A 23,893-nucleotide genomic window follows, 5' to 3' on the forward strand; every position below is an offset into this window, starting at 1 on the left:
CATGCCAGGCCCTTTGCTTCAGCGGATGTAGCAATAGCACTTGTGAGATCAGTGGGCCCTGGTGCAGAATTAGCAGAGTGAGATATTAAGTCAGCTTTTCGTCTACTCCCAGTTCATCCACTAGGCTTTTCTATGTTAGGCATTCAGTTTGAAGAAAAGTTGATTAGGTCTTGCCAATGGGTTGTGCAATTTCTTGTAACCTATTCGAGTCCTTTAGCACCTTTTTGCAGTGATGCTTTACCTTTAGAGCAGGCTTTGAATCTGTCACACATTATTTGGATGATTTTCTGTTTGTAGGTGCTGGTGGAACACAGGTTTGTTACATGGCTTTCAGACAATTTGAAGAGCTGATGGTGGAGTTGGAGGTACCGCTTGCTACTGAGAAAACTGAGAGTCCTAGCACATGGTTGGTTTTCTTGGGCATTGAATTGGATTCAATCAAAATGGAAGCAAGATTACATGAGCAGATAGTTAAGGAGATGGTGGCTCTTTTGTAAAAAGCTATGGCAGTGCCCAAATTGCAACTAAAACAAATCCAACATCTTTTGGGTCACCTTAATTTTGCCTGTAGAGTGTTACGAGCAGGCAGGTCTTTCTGTCGCCGCCCGAGTTTTGCTGTGTCTGGGGCAAAGCTACTGCACCACAGGATCAGGATTTTCAGCTGCGATGCGGGCAGATTTTGAGGTTTGGTTGATGTTTCTAAAAGATTTTATTGGTGTTGCTATATGGTCTTTAGATTTGGAGGTTGTTGGATGGCTCAAATATTTTCAGATGCTGCTGGTGCCAATGGTTTCTATTTGTTCTGGAAAGGCAGGTAGTGAGTGTAGTAGAGGGCATCAAAATGGGTCGAGGGAGGCATGTCCAGGTGTAAACAATAATATCACAGTGGCAGAGATTCAGTGAATTGTCGCCCGGAGCAGATTTGCAGAAAACAGTGATGCCACAAGAGATATGGCAGCTTGAAGACAGAGGATGCTTGAACTTGATGAGAAATCCCTAGCAGTAAGCACTAGGATGTGCTGCACAAGAGCATGGGAAGAATTTTTTAATTTGGTGGCAGCTCATAGAAATCAGGACGAAGAAGGTCTCATGCTGCGTAGAGATGATGTTCTTGGTTTCATTATGACCAACATAGATAAGAACATTTCATTCACTACAACTGCTGGTAAGTTAGTTGGTTTGGGTTTTTATGGAAAGTTTTTCTGGGGGTATGAGCCTTCAGCAGGTGAGATGGGTAGGAAGTTTTTGCAAGACTGGCCTAAAGAAGATAAACAAGGTATTCATGTAAGGGATCCCATCTCCCTGAAGTTGTTTTTGCATATGGGGAAAGGCCTTTCTTCTATATGCTTTCCTTTCTTTGAAGAATTGGTGCTCAGGTTATGCATGTGTTGGCTATTTTTTGGGGCTTATGCCTATCTGAATATTTGGGTAGAGGCAAGTCAGGGGGTTTGAGGGTTGAAAATGTAAACTTGTCATGTGATACTATTCAAATCTTTTTAGACAAATCAAAAACTGACCAGAGAGGGAAAGGGTCCAAGATTGTGTTCAGTAAAATTGGCGGTTCAGTGTGTCCAGTGGCGGCATGGCAGGAATTTAAAGCGGGGGGCAGCCGCATTCCATGCAGGTAAGAGCGGTGGGGCCGCAGGGGGGATTTCGACGGACGATGATGAGGGCAAATTAATTAGTTATTTCATTTTCCCTCGTCATCGTCCGTCGAAATCCACCCCACCCGGCCTTACCGCTCCTCCACTCTTACCTGCACGGGCCGAGGCTGGCGTGGGGCAGTTTCTGATCTAGTTTTTAAGCATCATGATGGATCTAGACATGTAGCATCGCAGGTTCTGAGTGTAATGTGAAAACTTTTAAGTCAAATTGGTGAAGACCCTTTCCGTTTTGGCACTCATTCTTTTCAAATTGGTGCTGCTTCTGACGTGTCCAGGTTGCAGGAAGTTAAAAGATTAGGTTGTTGATTTTCTGATTGTTGCCTGCATTACATCAGAGATACTGAAGATGCTTAACCGTAAAGTTATTATTAACTCTTGTTTCTCATTCCAGGTTTTGTGGCCAGCCCGCTAGTGTCTTTCTTTTCCATTTGGATTGTCGTACACTATTATTAAATGGGAGTCGAAGCAGGCTTAAAATCGTCCTTTTGGAAAAAATCTTGGTTTCCGTAGTGATGAGATCAGAATTCACAGGTGGGGTCCGGGGGAGGGTGGGGTATGAATTGGGGTCAACTTTTGCCCTGCTTGTCTAATTTGGTGGATGTGAGAGTGTGCCCTGATATTTTACTGTTACACCTTAGCGAGAATGATCTGGTACAACTCTTAGGATTAGGCTTGATAAAAGAAAAGAAGAAGGACCTTGAGCTGATTGGTACATCTTCGTCAGGCACAAAAATGGTATTGACAGCATTGGTGCCTCGAAGATTTTGGCGTGGAGCATTAAAATTCACAGCAGTTGAAAGAGCAAGGCTTAAGGTTAACCACGAAATGCAGTTTTTTTTAACATAGAGGTATAGGTTGGTTAGAATACTCGGATATTACGAAAGAGTATTTTCAGTTCTTTCGACAGGATGGAGTCCACCTATCATTTGTGGGGAATAAATTATACTTGCTTGAAATTGGTGGTGTTAATTCAAGTAAGGCTGTTTTGGCGACAGCCATAATTTTCTAGCCCTGCTCGTTTTGCAGGGCTACTTCAGCCAGGCAGTCAGTCATAATAACTTTATTTTACAATTAAAAACGGCATAAAAAATATACTACAAAGTGCAATCAATAATATTGAATACATTATAAAAATATAAACGGATACAAATACACAAAAACTATTAAAATCATGCAAAGCAGTAAAATGTAATCATATCATTAACCAAGCAATTCAAATGCGTATTTTAGCATCACTCTTGCTGCCGTATATGTGCATACACCCTATAAAGTCAATCTTCTCTTTTTTATAGCAGACAAAAGGAAAGAGGCTACACAATAATAGACAAAGGGATTAGGTAAAAGTTGGAAATAGTGCAAAGCAGGGCGACATTGTCTAAAATTAAGGTTGCGCATACGCGGTAAAATATGTATTTTACTTTATTCCCTATATAAATTACAGAAAAATAAAAGATGGAGATCAGTCTGAGAAGATTGTCCATCACATGGGCAAGATGACAAGACCTCAGCAGAATATGTTTTGGCAGGATAGCATAGCATTAGAGGGATATATTTCAGTCGGAATCGCAACAGTACATATCAGTTTTGGAGGTTAGAAACAAATGTCAGATATGAAGGTACAATATATTGTATACTAGGCGTTCAGGAATATTATTTAACAGTGACCTTGTTACAGTTGCTCTACCACCTATCTCTGACCAGTCTATCCAGTAATCGGCCTTTCAACTCTTTCCTCGAAGTTGTCAAACTTAAGTTAGGTTCTTTAAACAATTTTCCGAGGCCAACTTCTTCCAAGTTGGACTCAATAAATTTTAGCCATCTTATTTTAGATACTCCATCTAATTTCAGGCAGTCTTTTAATATATCTCTAGTTAGATTGAATGCCACTATAAATGGGTGCGATACAGACCTGGTCCATAATATGAGGCAGAGTAAATTCACAGTGACAACTATAAGAACAGGTCTGTGGTAGACAGCCTAATCTCTTCAAAAAGCCATCTTCTATTGCATTGAGTTTATATACGTTAGTTAGGCCCCATACAGATGCCCCAAAAGTTGCAACGGACACTACCTTTACCTGATAGATCTTTTTTATAGTGTCAGTTGGTTTCGATCCCAATTTTTTTATAAGGCTAAAAAGCCCTCTGATGGTTTTTAGGTCGAGCAGAGTAGTCTGCTCGAGACCTATTGCTGCCCGTATTTGGGAATGTAGACACGAGAGGGGCACGAGCGCAGATTTCACCTCGTGGGCGAGCACGGCGCCGTGCCCCTCTCGTGCCTCATATTCCCATGCGCAAACACACTCACACAGCCACACTCACGCATGCGCACATACACAGCCACACGCATACACAGGCACACACACACACACACTGCATACACACACACACACCCCTTAAACAGACCCACGCGCACACAGACAGACACACGCGCGTACCTCCCCCCCCCCCTCCACTCACCGGGCTCTTTCCGCGTGTCCCTCGGCAGCCAGCATTCAGCGTGCAGGGTTCCAGGACGTTCTCCTGGCAGTTCCTTCCTGTGTCTTTGCAGGCCCCGCCCACGTCCCAACGAAAGCTGCCTGACTTCCGCTAGCTCTTTGCCGACTGGTAAGGAGACGTGATGACGCGATGTGACTGGGAGGCACTTTCTTCGTGGAGGTCTTGCTGGAGTATTGACTCCCCGATGACGTGTAATATTTAGTAGGGTGATGGGCTGTTACGTGGACTTATCTCCTGCCTCCAAAGGCACCGCTTCACACATATCCCTTAGTCTCCTTCATCTCTGTGTCTTCTATTTCCCCTTCCCCTCCTCTGTTAGAGAGCGCCACAGACTCCGGAAGCATAGAAGGGGACGTCTAGCATTGCCAAACGTGGTTCTGTGTTCCTATTCCCGCAGCGCTGGAGGCTCGGTACTAAGGCTACAACACTGTTACCAGGACCCCATACCTCACTTGACTCACACAACACAGCTCACAAGAGACAACCTCACCATCTCCCTCTCTAAGATCATATGTCAGCTCCCAGGAGGCAAGTCCTCAAGCCCTCCCTGTAAGAGCACAGCCAAGCTAACAGTCTTTTACTCTAACTTGGTCTGGTTTAGTGCCTTTTTCATCCCATGGGGGCTCTTGGGGTGGCATCCTTAGAATGTCCACACCCAGGCATCTTCAGGCAGATGGTACAGGCCAGGCCCTTTGGGTAGCGCCATTTATTCTTTTTGCGTGGTGGGGCCTAAATTTCCATTACTTATGTTTTTTGAGTGCCGTCATTCGACACTGTGGTCCTGTGAGAGTAGGGTTTTGTTGTAGCTTGTCCCTCTCCCTGCCTCTTTTTAATGGTTTCCCAAACATTTTAAATCGCTATTGGAGGGTTTGCTGTTTTAAGGTTTTATATGGTCACTTAAAACAGGTGGCAGAAATGCAGGAGCTCGCCACAGGCTGGAAGGGTTGGGGTCATTGCAGGGAAGGCTTTGGCAGAGAGGACACAGGGAAGCAAGGGTTGAGTCACGTGTGAAAATGAATGGATGAAAGAAAGGGGATGGGGAATTTTGGACATTTTTATGAATTTGCTTTTGGGATTTTTATTGTTGGGGGGGTTTAAGGGCGGGGGTTCGTTTTTTTTATCATACTAGTGAGGCATTAGATTTAAATGTGTAAATGTTAATGAGCTTTAGAACTGCTTACATGTCCTAATAAAGCAGCCTTTTACTCTAACTTGGTTTGGTTTTTGTGGGTATTTTGCCCGAAGGCAGTATGCCTTACTCGCCTGTCAGCAACGCTGATAGTGCGACCAGCATTTCCAAGCAATTCTTATCAAGAGTGGTATTTGCCCATCCGGAGGGACCATCCAGAGTACATCTCTAAGTACACCCTCTCTCGTTTTTTGAGGCCAAAGGCTAGCTGTCTCAGGTGACACATCTGGGGCTATCCACGTCAATCGCACAAGTTACTTACCTTCGGTAACGATATATCTGTAAGAAATATTAGTTAGTGTCAGATTCATTACCTTAGAATTACCCCCAGGCGTCAGACTGGATCCTGAGAGTTTTCGTCAGCAGTACCCCTGCGCGTCGGTAGGCGTCGTCTGCGGCTCCGCGTCTGTCGTCGGTGTCGAGATCGCCGGAATGACGTCATTGGAGTACTTAGACGTCGCCCTCGCACTGACGTCATTTCTGTACATAGCTTTCCGTGCCTGGTACGCAGAGCCATGCAAGAAACCAACACTGGTGCCATGAAACTAGGGCCCTAATAGGGAAAGTCCTTAACCCTAGATATCGGTTCGCAGAACGGGGAGGATGGGTGGGGCGATAAGGAATCTAACACTAACTAATGTTTCTTACAGATATATTGTTACCGAAGGTGAGTAACTAGTGCATCTGAAAGAAACACGTTAGTGTTAGATTCCTAACCTTAGAATAGATACCCCAGCAATACCAACCCCGGTGGTGGGTCTGCAAACCAAAATCACACCAGAAAGTCCTGGAGAACAGAACGGCCAAAGAAGCCGTCTCTCCGGACTTGACTGTCCAGGCAGTAATACTTGGCAAACGTGTGCAGCGAGGCCCACGTAGCTGCCTGACGAATGTCCTGCAAAGGGACTCCCCGTCCCAAGCAGTAGTAGCCGCCGTGGCACAAGTGGAATGGGCGCGCAGCCCCACAGGAGGATCCTTTTTAGCCAAGGAATAACAGATCTTGATGCACAAAACGACCCACCGAGAGATGGTCCGCTTGTGCACCGCCCGTTCCTTCTTAGTGCCACGTAGCCAACAAAGAGTTGGTCGTCCACCCGGAACTGTTGTGTGCGGTTCAGGTAAAAAGAGAGTGCACGTTTTGGGTCCAGATGGTGGAGCCTCTCTTCCTCTTTCGAAGGATGCGGAGGTGGAAAGAAGGTGGGCAAGGTAATGATCTGACCGATGTGAATGGCAGTAACCACCTTGGGCAGAAAAGAAAAATGAGTCCTCAGAACAACTTTGTCCGGATGGACAGAGAGGAAAGGAGGCTTAGAAGAAAGAGCCTGGAGCTCACTCACTCTTCTGGCAGAGGTGATGGCAACCAGGAAAGCAGTCTTTAGAGTCAGAAGACGTAAAGGACAGTTATGGGAGCACACATCATATAGGTTAACACCAGATTCCAGTCCCACTGAGGCATTATAAAGGGAACAGGAGGAAACATGTGAGTAATGCCTTTCAAGAATCTATTTACAACAGGGAACTTGAAAAGAGAAGGCTGATCAGGAAGCCTCAAGAAGGCTGAAACGGGCGAAGGATATGCCTTGATAATGCCCAGAGCAGAGCCCTGCTGGGCCAGGGAAAGAAGAAAGAGGACGACCTCTGAAAGAGGAGCAGAGAGGGGATCCACAGCCTTTGATGTGCACCATGCCACAAATGTGTTCCACCTTCAGGCGTATACCATTTTTGTGGAGGGACGCCTGGCTGCCAGAATGACATCACAGACTTCAGGAGGCAAGTCAAATGGCATCAACTGTCGCCGCTCAATCTCCATGCATGTAGGTGGAGGCTGGATAGGTTCAGGTGGAAGACCGTCCCCTGTTGCTGCGACAGAAGGTCCTCCTGAAGAGGCAGTTGAATCGGGGGATCGAGTGGCAGACTGAGTAGCTCGGGATACCAGTATCTTCATGCCCAATCCGGAGCCACAAGGAGGACTTGGGCCCGGTCGCACCTGATCTTCTTCAGCACTCTGGGCAGAAGTGGTATAGGCGAAAAGGCGTATAACAGACCGCAACTCCACTCGCGCCGAAAAGCGTAGCCCAGCGAGTGCCGCCTTAAAAATTCTGATGACATTGCACGTTCTCTTCGGTGGCGAATAGATCTAACCAAGGCTCTCCCCACTGCTGAGAGAGACCTTGAGCCACGTCCAAGTTCAGACGTCATTCGTGATCCATCATGCACTGATGGCTGAGTTTGTCCGCCCTGGCATTCAGGGAACCTGACAGGTGTTGAACCACCAGGGTGATGCCCTGATGTTCCAGCCATGTCCAGAGGCGCAGAGCCTCTTGACATAGGGTCCACGACCCCACCCCGCCCTGTTTGTTGCAATACCACATGGCGGTGGTGTTGTCTGTGAACACCTGCACCACACTTCCCCGGACAGAGGGAAGGAATGCTTTCAGTGCAAGCCGGATCGCCCGCAGCTCCAAAAGGTTGATGTGGAGCCGGGACCCCGCCAGAGAGCAGAGTCCTCTGAATTCCGCCTCTCCCATGTGGCCACCCCATCCCAGGAGGGACGCATCCGTCACCACTGTGTGCTCCGTTTCGGGAAGGGAGAGGGGTCTACCACTGACCCAATCGCAGTCCGTGAGCCACCAATACAACTGTCTCGCAGTGCCCTCCGAGATCAGGATGTGGTCGGACAGGTTACCCTGATGCTGTGCCCACTGGAACTTCAGGTCCCACTGCAGAGCCCGCATTCGCCACCTGGCGTGATGTACCAGCAGGATGCAGGAGGCCATCAGTCCCAGAAGCCCTAGGGTCGACCTGACCGGAACTCGGGATAAGGGCTGAAAGATCGGATTCAGAGCCTGAATATCCCAAACCCGCTGCTCGGGAGGATAAACCCGAAACTGCGCCGAGTCCAGAACCGCTCCGATGAAGAGGAGCTTCTGGGAGGGGATCAGGTGCGACTTCGGCACGTTGATGGAGAATCCCAGCAAATGCAAGAGGTAGGCCGTAGTCTGGAGGTGGGAGACGACTGTTTGGGGCGAGCCCGCCTTCAACAACCAGTCGTCGAGATAGGGGAAGACTGGAACCCCTGATCTGTGCAGATGAGCTGCGACCACCACCATCACTTTTGTGAACAACCGAGGGGCACTGGTGAGGCAGAAGGGGAGCACAGTGAACTGAAAGTGCTCGTGGCCTACCGTGAATCGCAGGTAACACCGATGGGCCGGCAGGACGGGAATATGGAAATAAGCGTCCTGCAAGTCCAACACTACCATCCAGTCTCCAGGGTCGATGGAAGCCAGAACCTGAGCTAACGTCAGCATTTTGAACTTCTCCTTCCAGAGGAAGCCGTTGACGCTCCTGATGTCCAAGATAGGGAGTAGGCCTCCTTTGCCCTTCTTGGGAACCGGAAAGTAGTGAGAGTAACAACCCCGCCCTACTTCTGGGCCAGGAACGCGCTCGATGGCCCCCTTGCCCAAGAGGGCCGTAACTTCCTCCTGCAGAAGTTGCAAGTGATCCCCCGGCATGCAGTGGTACTGCGGCGGCATGGCTGGAGGGGTCGCCTCGAAGGGGAGGGAGTAGCCCCTTCGAACGATTTGCAGCACCCACCTGTCCTAAGTGATGGTACACCAATGGAGCAGGTGATGGTGAACTCTGCCTCCCACTGGCGTGGAATGGGCCTGAAAGCTCGGACTAGGAAGGCTTTGAGGCAGATGCTGCGGGAGCGGATGTGGACTGACCGGCTCTCTGGCCCCCTGCTCCGCCACGACGGAATGCACGTCCGCATTGAGGTTGGTTCTGCAGCCTGTGGCTGGATGAACGTGCGGGGGTGCCCCTTCCGTGGCCACGAAAGGAGCGAAAAGCAGAAGTTTGCTGGCGCTGGGCCAACAGGCCCAAGTACTCGGCCGTAGCCCTGGAGTCCTTAAAGAGCTCCAGCGCGCTATCTGCCTTGTTGCCAAAGATGTAACGGCCATCAAAAGGCATGTCCATGAGAGTGCTCTGGACATCCCCTGAAAAGTTGGTGGACCTCAGCCAGGTGTGACGACGAATCGCCACCGTCGTTGCAATCGCTCTGCCCAGCGAGTCTGTGGTGTCAAGTCCACATCGAATGGAGTACCGTGCTGCATCCCGCCCCTCAGCAAGAGCCTGTGCGAGCCGTGTCTTGGCCTCCTCCGGACACTGGGGCATCACGTCCGCCACCGTATCCCACAGTGAGTGGGTGTAACGGCCCAAAAGGCAAGCGGTATTAATGGACCGCAACCCTAGACTGACAGAGGAAAACAGTTTCTTGCCAAACTGTTCCAGCCTTTTGGATTCCCCATCCAGGGGTGCGGAAAGGAATATGGTTTGGGACGTGGAGGCCTGGATAACCAGACTCTCAGGGGTTGGGTGGGTGGACAGAAAGCAGGGGTCGCCCGGAGCTGGACGGTGGCGCCGGGCCACATTCCGATCCACAGGAGGGACTGTGATGGGCTTGGACCAAGTTCCCATCAGAACGTCAGTGAGGGCCTCATTAAACTGCAGCAGAGGCACCGAAGAGCTTATTGGCGGTTGAAGCACCTTGGTGAGGAGGTTAGTCATCACGGCCGCTGCAGGAAGCTCAAGACCCAAGGCCTTGGCCACCTTGGCAAGCACCACAGCATAAGTCGCTCCCTCCTCCGTAGCCACGGAAGGAGGAGAGAGAAAACCAGTGTCAGGCGAAGTGTCTAGACCACTGGCCTCCTCTAGCTCATCTGCCCAGTCCTGACTTAACTGGCACTGCTGTGCCAGAGGGTCCTCAGACCCCTCCATGTCTTCCCCTTCATCCGTGTCCCGATAAACAGGCAAAAATGAAGGTGCGGGGCATAGGTGAAAAGCTCACCCGTTGGCGTCGGAGACGGAGCCAAGCGGCGCTGCTCCGACGCCGAGCCCGGGCCGGGGCTGAAGCTGGGAGCGGCAACGTCCGAGGACGGCACCGGAGGTGACACCGAGGGGGCGGCGCCAGCGGAGGAGTCGTATGGTCAACTGGCGTTGACCGGGATCCAGACCTGGATCCCATGGGGTCCTGCAATGCCAGGACCGAAGGCGTCGGCGGCGCCGGAGCCAAAGCCGCCGGCAGCACAGGGCTAGGACCCCCAGTTGGACCCACGGGGCTCAAAGGCGCGCCACCGGGTCTCGACGGCAGAAAGAGAGTCCTCATGGCCAGGAGGAAGTCTCGAATCTGCTCCGGAGTCGCATTTAGCCCAGGGACTGGAGAATGTGGGGCTGGAAGCGACTGCGTGAGCTCCACCGAAGCCGCGAGGGCGGCGCCGCCTGAACCCTCGGCCGAGTCGCGCGACCAGCGAGGGGAGGTCGAAGATCGATGGCGTCTCTTCAACTTCTTTTTGCCATCCCTCAACTTACCCGAGTGCAAGGACTTGGATCCAGACGATCGGTAATGACTGCGGCTCCGCGACCGGGCCCTCGACTTCCTCCTCGACCGGGACCTCAAGCGGCGTGGAGCCAACTGTCAGAGGTCGAAGAGCTTACAGGAACGCTCCCGCCTAGCCTTCAACATCAAGGCCCGGCAGTTGGGGCACGACTTGTCATCGTGGTCGGCCCCCAAACAGTAGAGACACCGGCGGTGGGGGTCAGTGACCGACATCAGTCAGTGACAGGCATCACACGGCTTGAACCCGGGCATCCCTACCGGCACGAGGAGGACTCGAAAAAGATAAGACAAAAATGTCCAAAAAGCTAGTCAAAAAATGACTAAGGGTACGCTCTTCCCGGATCTGCACTTGCTGGCGCGGAAAAATGAAGAACTGACATCAGCGCGCGAGGGCGGCGTCTAAGTACTCCAGCGACGTCATTCCGGCGATCATGACGCCGACGACGGATGCGGAGCCATAACGACACCAACCGACGCGCAGGGGTACTGCTGACAAAAACTTTCCGGATTCAGTCTGACGCCCGGGGGTAATTCTAAGGTAAGGAATCTAACACTAACGTGTTTCTTTCAGATATTGCAGTTAGCATGCCAGATAATACAATTCCCAATCTGGCATCCCCAGACCGGCAAGGCCGTTGATAGGCACAGTTTTTCCGTCACCATGCGGTGCCGCACCGTAGCTCAAACCTATCCAGGTCGTTAAACACTTAGGGCATTATTAAGATGAGGCTCAGAAAGCCTCCAAGACTTGTGGTGTCAATGGAGGCTGTTGGTTTTTAAACTGGAGGGACATTCCGGCTGAATTCCGGCGGGCTCAAGGAGCCTGTCTGCCAGTTGGAACCGGCACGTAATCTCTATGGAGGGCGCTTTACGCTGTCCGGATTACGATGTCGGTTTCCGGCAGGGTTTTCATGCCGGGTTTTTCGACACGGAAATCTTGTCAAAAAATGACTTTGATGGCCCCTAGCAGGGCCCCCTTCTGCCAGCGGCCTCCGGTTGGGGGCCCAGGGGGCAACTATGATGCCCCCCTGTTCATTCTTGCACCATGAGCTGCCTGCCATGCGGTGCAAGGATGAAAACAAACTCCCTTTTATGTATGTAGGCCTTTGCTGTGGCCGCTTTCCGACCACCGCACATGCTCCCATACAGAAAAGGGAGCTTGCAACCGCACCATGTACGGTCGTATCAAAATTCAGCAGTCGGGACCGCCGACGGGAGGTCGGTTGGACACGTATCCGCAACGGTGTCTGGCATATGCAAGTCCGCCCAACAACAAAATAAGGCCATTTCTGAGGTACTATTAGTAGCACAGTGGCAAATATGTAAGAGTCATGGTCAAATCACCATTTTTGCCAGCTGCAATTGTTCGACAGAAGCAGCTTTCATCAGAAAACTGATAACCCTCAAAGTCAGGCAACTACTCTGTCTAGGTTGCCCCTCGCGAATATCCACTAAGTGCCTGGGCATCTTGACCCATAGGCACCGGAAGGTATGAGCTGTAGTTGGGATAATGTAGGGGTCGGCATTCGCTATTTGGGATAATGTAGGGACCAGCATTCACAAATAGTGTGGTGCATCAGCCCGACAACAGGAAGAGAAAAGAAGCCAACATTTATGGTATACAGACCTGTGCTTTTATCGCATGCACCGAATTTGTTAAGCAAGTAATGGAGCGTCTCATAACTTCCTTATCACTCCAGACACCGGGAGAAGGGAACGGGAAACTCGACTGATAGTTATTTCCCAAACACTCACACCCCCCACACAGACTTAAGTAGATTTGTAAATGTCTTAACAATGTCTTCATCGTTTTCCTTCATAAATAGATTGGCCTGTGTATGGCAACAATGGTCAGTGTCCATGTTTTCCTAGGTAAACTGGTGATTGCGTATTTGGACTAGTTGCTGCACCTTTGAGTTTTTTCTGCACAGATGTGATCCCAAAATATCTGTTACAATCTAAACGCGCACTTGGGATTCAAGTTACTCACTCTTCATTTGTTGTGTGGAGTTTAAAGGAATCAGTCCTAGGGTCAGAGAGAAATATCCAAGCTACTGCACTCCTTGCAAGAAGGCCCTTGGTCTCTTGAGGTGCTGCCAGAGGGACACCAGGCAAAATTCAGAGGCTGTGTACTTTGGTTTTATTCTGCTACAAATAACGCATTGCATCGAGTTACCCAAATACATAACTTCCAAAAAGACCAGCGCAACTCATCAAAGGGACGTTTTTCAGACATATAACTTGGCACGTAAAACGCTGATGTCATTTGTCATTTCCCATTTAAGTAACTGATAACTGACTTCCCCACAGTTCATTGCTGCCTAAGATAAAGCAAATCCTTAGCACACCCTCTGCTATAGCTTAGCTGTTGTTGTATTTGCAACTTTTATTGCTAGAGTCTGACAAACGAGACAGCAAAATCAGAATGCTTTGTACTACTCGAGCAGGTAAGGCAATCTAAATGAAGCACTTGGTATTGTACTCGAGCGCTTTTCTTTTTTATGTAGGGCACTGGAAGTTGGTGGTAATTGTCCTAAGATTACCAATATTGGAATCCAGCAAGCAACTACATTAACAATGCCAGGCAGCTGTACTTCATACGAACACAAATGATCCTTTTGTGGTCTTGGCACATTAAATGTGTCTGATGGACTGGCATTGGTAGAGGTTTGCCACCAGCTGGGCTCAGTGGGGCGTCTGGAGCACTGCTTGGCATAGACTGTGCACGTACCCTGAGGGTGGGGTTACCCAGCCAGAATGTTCCTGTGCTATCACTGCAGCTGACAATGATCAGACATTTGAAGCAAAAAGCAGTTTGCAAATTAAATTGCATTGACGCAACGAGCTGGGAATATATCAACAGCAACACCAGTGAATTGGGGCCTTTTAATCGGGTAGAATCAGGCCAAGAAAAGAAAGGGTAATTAATGGTCAATAAGCCATGTCAACCAAGTAGACTGTGTCACTTGTGACACCTTCAACTGGTTGCTATCAATCAATTTCACATAGCATTCTGGGAGTTATATTTCCGCCTTTCGATTTTTGTGAGTAGGGGATTGAACATTTCAGCATGGATTATTTTTTTACATTTTTTTTCCTTTTTAAGTAGTCCTGGCTCATTTGTAGATCTGTTTTACTGGATCGCGCATCAGCTCTGAGATCCAATACGGACCCCTGGCTCAGCTCTGGCTTGGATTATACCACAACTTTTCCGGCTCGCCCACCTCTACCTCCACATGCAACCTAACTTAGACCAAGTACTAGTACTGCTCCCAACTAGTCAAGTGTATTATTTACAGATGTTTATTAAAATTTGTGATGGAAGCTATTCCAAACACTACCCATCTACTTAATTAATATGCCATAAACAGGATGTAGTGAAATTAGGTTCCCAGACTACAGCTATGAAAACGTTCCTATAATCAAGCCTAGCAAGATCCTCTTAGCTACTACGATAACTGTCAGACATGGATTCCCAATAACTTTGGCGCTCAGTTTTGAGTTTATTAGGAGAGTGTTTTCAGGCATTATTTTATTTTTATTAACATTTGTTAAGGGCAAAGTATCATCTCTCGGCGCCGCAGAATCAGACAACGATTAGCAACGTAATGTCCGGTTAGAAATTGAACAGCAATTTAGTTTGTATCTATACTTTTTTGGTAAAGAGATGTTTAATCAAGGGTGATCTTTGCTGTTGCTGGATGGTTCCTACCTCCACTGCAAATTCCTCATTTACGGGTTCTAGGATATCATTGTCTGACTATGATAACAACCTTGGCTTCTTAGTTTGGAACTTTTAAGAGTCTCCCTGTCATTAGGTCCCTAAAACGGCTCATGTCATTTCCTCTCTGGTATTACTCACTTTGATATTTATATCAGGGGATTCATCACAGGGTGATTAAAGTTATGGTCCTATCTATAGCCTTATGTTCAATAACATCCCTAACGTTTATGGGAAATCTAATTTTTTTGACAGGCTTCCTTTATTCTTATTCATATCTGAAGACCACTCTTGTACCCCCACTTAATCCTATATTTAACCCTAACCAACCCTTTTCCTTACTGATTAGTTTTAGCCTGAACATAAACAAAATATTCACCTCAAACATTTCTTTATTCTTTATGCTAAACTCTTTCGCTTACTCTCAATCTATCACTTTCTCTTAAAGTAAACCTGACATTATCCATGAACCTGACTACTACAACCGCTACCCTTACTATTTCCCTACTTTTAAAATTCATCTTACTCTTTCCTAGGCTCCGCCTTACCCCTAAGCTCTAGTTACAACCATAACTGTTAGGTTAACTTTTATATTTACCCTAAATAATGCCCTTATGCCATCTGTGCCACTTACCCTTCCTGTGATCGAATTAATTAACCCTTAAATAAAAACTTACCTTGACCCTCCCTTGAGGTGCAAGGTTTTTCTTCACCTAAGCTTTCCTCCAAGAATATGACCAGTGTAGGTGGAAACATTCTGTGGTCCTATTAATTTCATACCTATGTTGGCAAGTTGGTCCTACTTTGAACCTGTGGTTCACTTAAAATGATCCTGATTAGTAATCTATGGCTCAGATATTAGCATTAGTAAGTACTTCGAAAACCAATGTAGTCTTAAAGATGCTGAGTATAACGGTCATGATTCACAGTTTTTTTTAGTGAACCAGTCCTTAACGCGACAGAATCACAAGATTTTTCATAAGGCACATTAGAAAATGTCAGTGAGCATCTCAGAATATATCTATAATTTTATTCAGTATTCACAAAAGTAAGTACTGGAGCAAATCTGCAGATATTTGGAGTACTTCTAAAATGTTCAAGTGCAAATTAAATTTACAAGCACTTATTCACGTACACATTGAAGATGGTCCAAGCATCTCCAAATTTGCTTCAGTGCAAGTCTTTTAAAAATATAACATAAGATAACTCATGATCATGAGTATCTTCTTGATCTACATTTTATATTAATGAATCATAATGATGTAATGTCTGCAATGATACAAACCATTCTCTGTAAATCATTTCCTGTTAAGTAGGGCTGTCTCGTTAACACAATCTATGTATAACTTCTCAGCAATTACTCTCCGATCTATCCTCACTGTTTCACGATAGCTTAATGAGGACCCATGTGATGCAAGATTGGCACTGCATGAGACGACCAATGAAACATTGTATTGTATTGTAATTGCATTTGTATAACGCGTATTACCCCTGACGAGACGTCAAAGTGCTTTTTCGGCGAGTAGAACGCTACTCCGGAATCCATAGAGGATTAGTGTTTAATTAGTATAGTCAAACATGCAAGTAAATTTTAAGTGGTGGATACTTTAGTCATCATGCACTATGGGCGTTGTAGCTTACCCTCTACGAGACTCAGAACACCCGGCCTATCCATGGTGACCTCCAGCGGCAAGAGCGAGCAGTCTGTAAAAGCGATGATGTCGCTTGTTTCCTGGTCTATGCCATACATAACGATGGGAACGTCCAAAGCTTGGCAGATCTCCACATCGCCGTGCACAGGGACTAGTTCCATCTTGAAGAGCTTCAAAACAAACACCTGTGTAACAAGAGCGGAGAAAGCAATGGTGACAAATTGAATAAAGTATATTCAGAGTGAGCAAGACACTGAAGGAGAGCAATACAGTCATGTTCACAAGAAGAGAGAATGATGAAAGATTATATATACAGCAACAAATACGAGGAGAGTTAAGAGGGAAATCTGCCTCATTCTAATGTGGAGAGGAGAATGTAACACAACGTCTAGATGTGATCTTAGCAGGAGGTGAAGTGAGACTACATCAAACTGTGAGCGTATCAAGAGGTGAACAAAGACCACATCCAGATGAGATCTTGCTCTCTGTAAGAAAGATAAAAAAAGATAAAATCAACTATGATCAGAGGATAGGAGCAAAAAGAAAGATCATAGTCAGCTGTGATCGCAGGTAGAAAGGAGAATGAATGACTACATCAACCTGTGATATCAGTGAGGAAATAGAAAAAAACGACTTGCAGCAGTAATAACAGCAAGAGGAGAAAAAAGACCACTGATGGCTAAGATGTGATTTCAGCATGATAGGAGAAAGTAAGTAAATGCCCAAAGAGAGGGGAGAAGAGCCGGCTGTGTCTCAAATGGAAGGAAACTATACTAAACTGAGACTCTGAAACACCACTAAAAGCATTACAACATCCAGTTGTGAACTCACGACAGGAGAAATAAAGACCACATCAAGCTGTGGTCTCAGAGGGTTACAGAAACTGACCATATTCAGCTACTATCACAGCAGGAAGCAAAATCAATATCCAACTGTGATTTCAGGGAGACAAGTCTAGGAATGACCAGAATGTCAAGGAGAAAGAAAAACATAAAAAGTCCCACGCAGAGTTTGGCTAGAGGGCAGAACGGAAAATCACATCCAGCTGTAAACTTCAGGAGAAAGAATACAACCTCCAATTTATTAAGGAGGGCAAGGTGGACAGAGTGAGGCAGAAAAAGCGAGGAGAGAATGCTAATTTCAGTTGTGAACTTGGAGAGGGAAGAGAACGAAAGAACACATTCCATTAAGTGAAAGGGGCACCTCTACCATCTGTAATCTCAGGGAGTGGGGTAAGGTAGAATATGGTATCTAGTAGTGATTTCAAAAAAAATAGGAACAAGACAGAAAAGATCTCACTGCGATTGCATAGTAAAAGAATGAAAAAATGCATCTAGCTGCAATGTGAGGGAGAGAAGAGAACAGAAACCCACTTAATTCTGCTGCGATCAAAAGAGAAGAGAAATAACGAAAATGACAATTCTGTTACACTAAATTTGCAGAATAATCTAGAAAATGATCCAGTTCTATGAGCGACACCCACTTACCTTATAATTGAACTGGGCCTTAGATTTTTGTACTTTGGAATGAAGAATATGGATAGACTTGCCTTAACTTCTCCGTAGTGGTATGGATTCAGCACATCTCGGGCCTGCACTAAACACTGCCCAATGACCACCCCAGTCACGACAACTCCTCTCATGGTTACAATGGCAACAGTCTGATTGGAAGATACCCATGTGAAATTGCCGCTGCCGCCTTGGATCTACGGAAAAAATAGAATTAGTGATTCAGCAACACATGTGATAAACCATGGCAGTCACATGGAGGGCTACAACATCTTGCCAGTTGGTCATAGGCAGGCTCCCACAGAAATTTCCCTCCACTAGTAGACATCCGACTACTGAGAATCATTATCAATATAAAGCCCCCTACTAGAGATGCCAATGACAGATATGGTCAAGACTTCCTTTCACTAATAGACCTTTATTTACACAGACCAGCGCCACTAACAAGAAAGCAATCCCTTCTTTCATAGAAACTTTGGTGCAGCAAACTCCTAACATTTAACAGGTCTTCATCTACAGAGACCCTGGACCAATAACAAGCATGTCACTGGGGACCCAGTGTCAATGATGCACATGGCCATACAGACTTACTTTCAGAAGCAGGCCTTTATCTACAAAGACCATATTCCTCTAATAAAAGACCATGGGTCTATAACAAGTGTATTACTAGAGACCTGTCATTAACGAGCACATAACATTAGAGATCTCCTGTCAATCAAAACCTTTTTGCAACTGATTTTAGACCTTTAGACCAGGCAGCAGAGATGAAGATAACATGAATGAATTAGTATATGACCCTTTTTCTCCTACAGCTCTATAATAATGAGACGTTCAGCTACCTCATTACACTTCTGCCAGATATATTCCCACAAAGCTGTCTAATCTACTGTTTTCTTCATGCATGGAGAAATCTAGGTGCACCTGTCTCTCACTCTAGGTAAATCTAGGAAATCTGGGTGCACTGTCAGTCAGTGTTCATAGTCTCACCAAGTATGTTGCACACTTTAGTTTGTTAGTTTACAATGGAGGGATCCCTCAAGCCAAACTCCTCCACAACCGCCACTCTGACTCTCATCTTGGAGGAGACTTGAACATTATATACTGCTGGCTTCAATCTGATTGGTAGTCATATGAGATCAGATAATACAATGGAGGCCTTGCACCAACTTGGTAACTAATGAAAGATGAGCTAATCAAGTTACCTGAATTTGGTAGCGGTAGGGAACTTCACGAGGATGATGTGGGAATGCGAGTACGCTTGGAGTTAGAACGATGGGGTGGAAACTCTGCACTTCTTGCACGTGACCAATGGGTATCTCCAGCCTATGAAGAATACCATCCTGGAAAGGAAATCAAGGGTAAAAGCCACAACGTCCCATTATAAGATGCAGAGAATTTAGAGGTGTATAGCAGATGCAGGTTGAGGGGTAAATACAGGCGATTAAGGTAATGTGCTTTAGAATGGCTTTGGTCTTGCATATGGTGCATAAGAAAACAACCACTAACATAGAAATGAATATACTTGCAAATTAGAATTTTTCAGAGAGAAGGCTGAGGAACAGGTAAAAGTAAAGACAATACAAAGCTCATGGAAAAAAATCAAAGAGAGGGAAACAAAAGGGAAAGTACAAACATTATGCACAGGAAATAGACAACTGAGAAAAGGACATGTATAATCAATAGAATGCACAGGGAAAGGCCCAGTGAGAAGAGGACACATTAAAATCAATACCATGTACATGAAAGCAGCCGACAGACAAGAGGACACAGTAAAGGTGTTGTTCTGTAAAGGAAAGGGACCAAATAAGAAAAAGAAATGGTGAAGTCATTATTATGCAAAGGCGTGACACTGAGGTACAGGAAAATGTCAAATGGACAACATGATGTACAGGAAAAAGACGCAAGAAGACAAATGGGAATAGTTGAGTTAAAGTGCCGTACTTTGCAAACTGCGTACACAAACATTTCCCACAATTATGAAACCAAGAGCACCCATATATAGGTTCACACACACAAACACTTTACATGCAGCATAGTTTAGCCATAACCACCCACATTCAGCCACTCTGTTTTTACCCAACCTGATGCTGGACACCGATGAGTTGGGCTTTAATGTAGAAGATGCCACTCTTCATAACTTGAACCTGGTGGTGGGAGCCATTCACGGAGGATGCTTTCACTTCGAGGAACTCCAAAGGAAACTCCATTTCTATCCTCAAATTCTGAAAATGGGAGTAGAAGTAACATTAAAAATAAATATTAACAGGAAATAAACCCTCAAACCCAACAATTGTCACTCGCATTTGGAGTATGGGCACCACTCCATGATACGCTGCTTCCTCCGATGCTGAACCAGAAACCTCTCCCCCACCATTACTTATGTGCTGAGCATTTATACAATACAGTTTGGTGGACAGCTCTATTAGACTGTTAAAAGGCTAGCGCTCCAAACAATCCCAGCAAAGGGACAGCACTCACTCCTATGATTACATATGTTCTGGTTGACTTAATGATGATTGGCCATGGCTCTTTGTGTCAAAATGTTTTAGTCATGAATCATTGACCCATCAGTGGCAAGACCAATTACAGCGGTTGTTCTATTGTCTTGCTTACTTCATGCCAGTAATGAGAGGCCTTGTTCTTTCCTAGGAGTTTCTGCTACACGTCTTCTATGTGTGTAAAAAGAAAGGCTATGTTTGTACAGAAGATTCTCTTGGCTACCCATCTCACATGTGTGTAAAGTGATCGGTTTCTCTCACTGAGACTCTCTACTTCCATGTCAGCCAGCTGTGCTTGGTGACAAGCCTGTTTAATTTTCCAAACTGTGTGCTGTCTTGTAGGCATGGTGTGTAAAAGATAAGCTTGATTCATTCCAAAAGCCAATCGTCTGCCCATGTGCCTGGTGCCATAGTGCACATGCCATTTATATTCGGGTGCCTAGACAGTTATTTGTAAATAGTAAGTACACTAACGTGCCTGTTTCAATTCACATGTCTTCTTTGCTGCCACCTTGGTATGGTATGCACAGTAACAAATCAGGGCTAAATGTACACAGCAGTTTTGAGGTCGCAAATGGCCTGATTCACAGAATTGGGCCGTCTGTGTCCGCAAAAATGCTTTTTGAAATGTGAAAAACACAAATGGCCATTCTACAAGTTGTTACTGAATCGCAATTTGGGTTTGCGTTTTGGTATTTGGACGGGCCTGTTTATGGAGTCCCTTCCAAATACAGGTTCACAGTGGAAAGTATTAATGTTTTACGACCGAGTTCTGGTCACAAAACATTAACATTTTGTCACCAGTTCAAAGTTGGTGGTAACCCATTCACAAATGGGAATGGTTCCACTTTGAGATTGTCTTATAAATATTTTTGAAGCGCAGGTGGTCCCACAGACCACTGCCTACTCCTAAAAAATTCATTTTAAAAATTTCATTTTTTTCTTTTGAAACATGTCCTGTTTTCCTTTAAGAAAAATGGGCTGCATCTCAAAGAAACAAAGATTTTTTTTATTTAAAAGCAATCACAGACATGGTGGTCTGCTGACCCCAGCAGGCTACAGTCCCTGTGGTGGTTATCATTGATGATGGGTCGCAATCTTAGCACATCTGCCCTCAGTTCCTTCACAGAAGCAACTCCGAGTCATAGTTGCTTCATGTATACATGACAAGCCATTTTCATCACTACAACCCGCTCTGCTATCACCGCAACACTGCACCTTGAGTGTCATGATGGGTTCACTGCCTTCTCTGCTGCCACACCTACCTGGAGCCTTACTTCTCCTAAGCATATCCACTTTGCAATTTCAGGCCCACTTCATTCCGGGGCTTTTTGTTTTAATGTGTGTTCTGACACAATCATAGGCCCACTTCTCTCCCAGAAGCATCACTGATTTAGTTCCAGTTGCGTATACAACAACAGGCCCAGCTGACTTCCAAAAGCCTCCATCTTCCAGTGTCTACCTGGTAGACACAATGACAGCCCCAATGTATTCCCAGAAGCCTCTCGCTTTCCATTCCTCTCTGGTAAACAAATGGAATTCTTCATTTCTAGAAAATTCTCCACTGTCACGCCTACCTGGTACAGGTCAGTGTGACGAGTGATTGGGAAGGTGGCTGCGGACACAGATATAGGCGTTTCAATTGAACAGTCAGACACTTTGTCTGTTCCCTTCTTAATGTACTAAATTATTTCACATTTTTATGCAGAGCAAATCAACCAGGTGGGTGTCAGTGTGATGTACCTCATAACAACAAATGAATGAACGGACATGCAATAGCACTTCAATGAAACAATAATGTAACTATGGTAAAGGAAAGATCACATATGTCTCAATCTGTGTATTAACAACAGGTGAAAGAAAAAGTAGATGGTAACAACAAAGTTTCTAGGGGTGTACATGATTGCCACACTCACATCCAATTAAAAGCATAGTAATGAAGAGTGAAGATTTTGTAAACTTGTAAGTTACATCTTTTGATAAGTGATAGAGTTAAGAGAAGCACATAAGTGTCATGAAGGCATAGACAGTTATCTCACTCACATCTGATGGGAAGACATGATTGCTGCAGCCTTTTTCATAAACTTCCACTGTAATCTCATAGTCTCTGGACACCTCCAGAACCCACCTGTCTCCGGGGAAGACTGAGAAACCTACACGAACAACAGGAGACTGATCAGGATAGAAAACAACAAATCCAATCTCCTCGATGAACTGCCTGTGACCAATGACATTTACAACTGTGAGGATCCGGAGGCAGCCTACCTCTTCTCCCAGTGTGTGACAGCCTCAGGCTCAGTACACTGCTCTTTGGTGAGCTTACACCCCGAGATGCATTACTCCTGTCTTCAGGTGACCGTTCAAGCCACACTACGCGTCTCCTGAGAGTCTACACATCCAAATATAGAGTCTCATATCAACCTACAAAAATATTAACTCCAGAATATTGATTACAACTATATAGTCAAGGAAAGCATATACAGATATGCCTAGATTCATGATTCCTAAACAATTCTTAATTCCATATCTATGTAGCTTGAAGACATACACCTTGTCAAGATACGTAAATATGAAGTTAAGAATAGTAAATCTGTAGTTTTCTTTGTAGATTTTGCTTGAGGATATAGTGGTAGTTTCTTCTTGGAGTCTATATTCGTGTAGGGCGATGTAAAAAAACTCACTAAAGTGGAAGAACATTCCCCGGGTGTGACTGACTGGGACGCGCTGCCTTCTTGAAGGTGGAAGCCTCAGATCCGCAGTCCCTCTCCTGAGGTGACTGCCTGAGACAAAATGCTCAACTCAAGAGAAGCACCCACTGGTCCTCTCACAGTAACAAAAGCTTACCTAAAGATCCAGCCTCCACGACATGAACTGTACATTTGGGAAGCCCAAGAGCCCCTCGCATGTGGATATCTTTGCCAATGCTTAAGGAAGCCACACAGTGTGGAAACAACAACACCAGGGATTGCATATGTATCCTTGCACTGCACACTTGCCAGCTCACTGATTCTCAGATTACATCTCATGTAATTCCACAGTACCAAGTCCCAAAGACATATCCTAATATGACAGTTATGCTAAGTCCTAAACTTCAGTTGTACTCTGCCCAAATGTAAGGGAACATGTCCTCCCCTCTGCTTACATTTATCTGAGTGTGTCCAAGCTTGGAGAAATTACCTTACATTAACTATTGGAATGTGTAGGTTACAGGATTATGGCGTTGTATTTCCACTGAACATCTGAAGGCTCAGAATCATTGCCTTAATTGTGGACCCACCTATGTTCGGGCTGGGGGCATGTTCTCAGTCTTACTCTGTGTTTTACAGTTCAGAAAGTTCTCCCATCTGTCCTGTTGAACTATTTCAGTGTTATCTCCTTACCTGGTGTGCAAGGAATCTCAAACCCATCTATTTAGTTGTACTTGTATTGAGCGAGGAGACAAGCACTTTGTCTCACATCTTTGAGACTTTGGACATCACTATAGCCGTTCTGAAGGTTTGTGGGGCTAAGACTCATATTCATGTGGTTGGTTCACTTCTATAATGGTGCAGGCAAGTTCAAAAATGATGGAATGGAATGATGGAAAAGGCATTCCTGGATGTTAAGATTCACTCTAGTGTTGGTGCATGTCATGTTTCTGGCTTATATTTGAGTCTCTTTCTGGGTTGGATATGTCCAGGCATTGCTCCTGAGCCTATTGTGCCAGAAGACACATGCTTGCCCCTCACTATGGAGGCCCAGCTGGACCAAAAGCCTATAGAGAAG

General features: G+C 45.9%; 1 protein-coding gene across 1 annotated transcript in view; it reads right to left on the bottom strand.

The window, feature by feature from the left end:
- NUP210L (nucleoporin 210 like) overlaps window positions 1-23,893 on the bottom strand; it is a 444,253-nt gene that overhangs the window by 403,643 nt on the left and 16,717 nt on the right. Inside the window, exons 7-12 of the mRNA XM_078668895.1 lie at window positions 22,973-23,041; window positions 22,172-22,281; window positions 19,712-19,852; window positions 18,833-18,970; window positions 17,672-17,827; window positions 16,112-16,307 (exon numbers count right to left, since the gene is read on the bottom strand). Coding sequence (XP_078525021.1) covers window positions 16,112-16,307; window positions 17,672-17,827; window positions 18,833-18,970; window positions 19,712-19,852; window positions 22,172-22,281; window positions 22,973-23,041 — 810 coding nt within the window. The remainder of the gene's footprint in view (window positions 1-16,111; window positions 16,308-17,671; window positions 17,828-18,832; window positions 18,971-19,711; window positions 19,853-22,171; window positions 22,282-22,972; window positions 23,042-23,893) is intronic.

The sequence above is a fragment of the Lissotriton helveticus genome, chromosome 12 (genome assembly GCF_964261635.1).
Source record: "Lissotriton helveticus chromosome 12, aLisHel1.1, whole genome shotgun sequence".
NCBI classification, from domain to species: domain Eukaryota; kingdom Metazoa; phylum Chordata; class Amphibia; order Caudata; family Salamandridae; genus Lissotriton; species Lissotriton helveticus.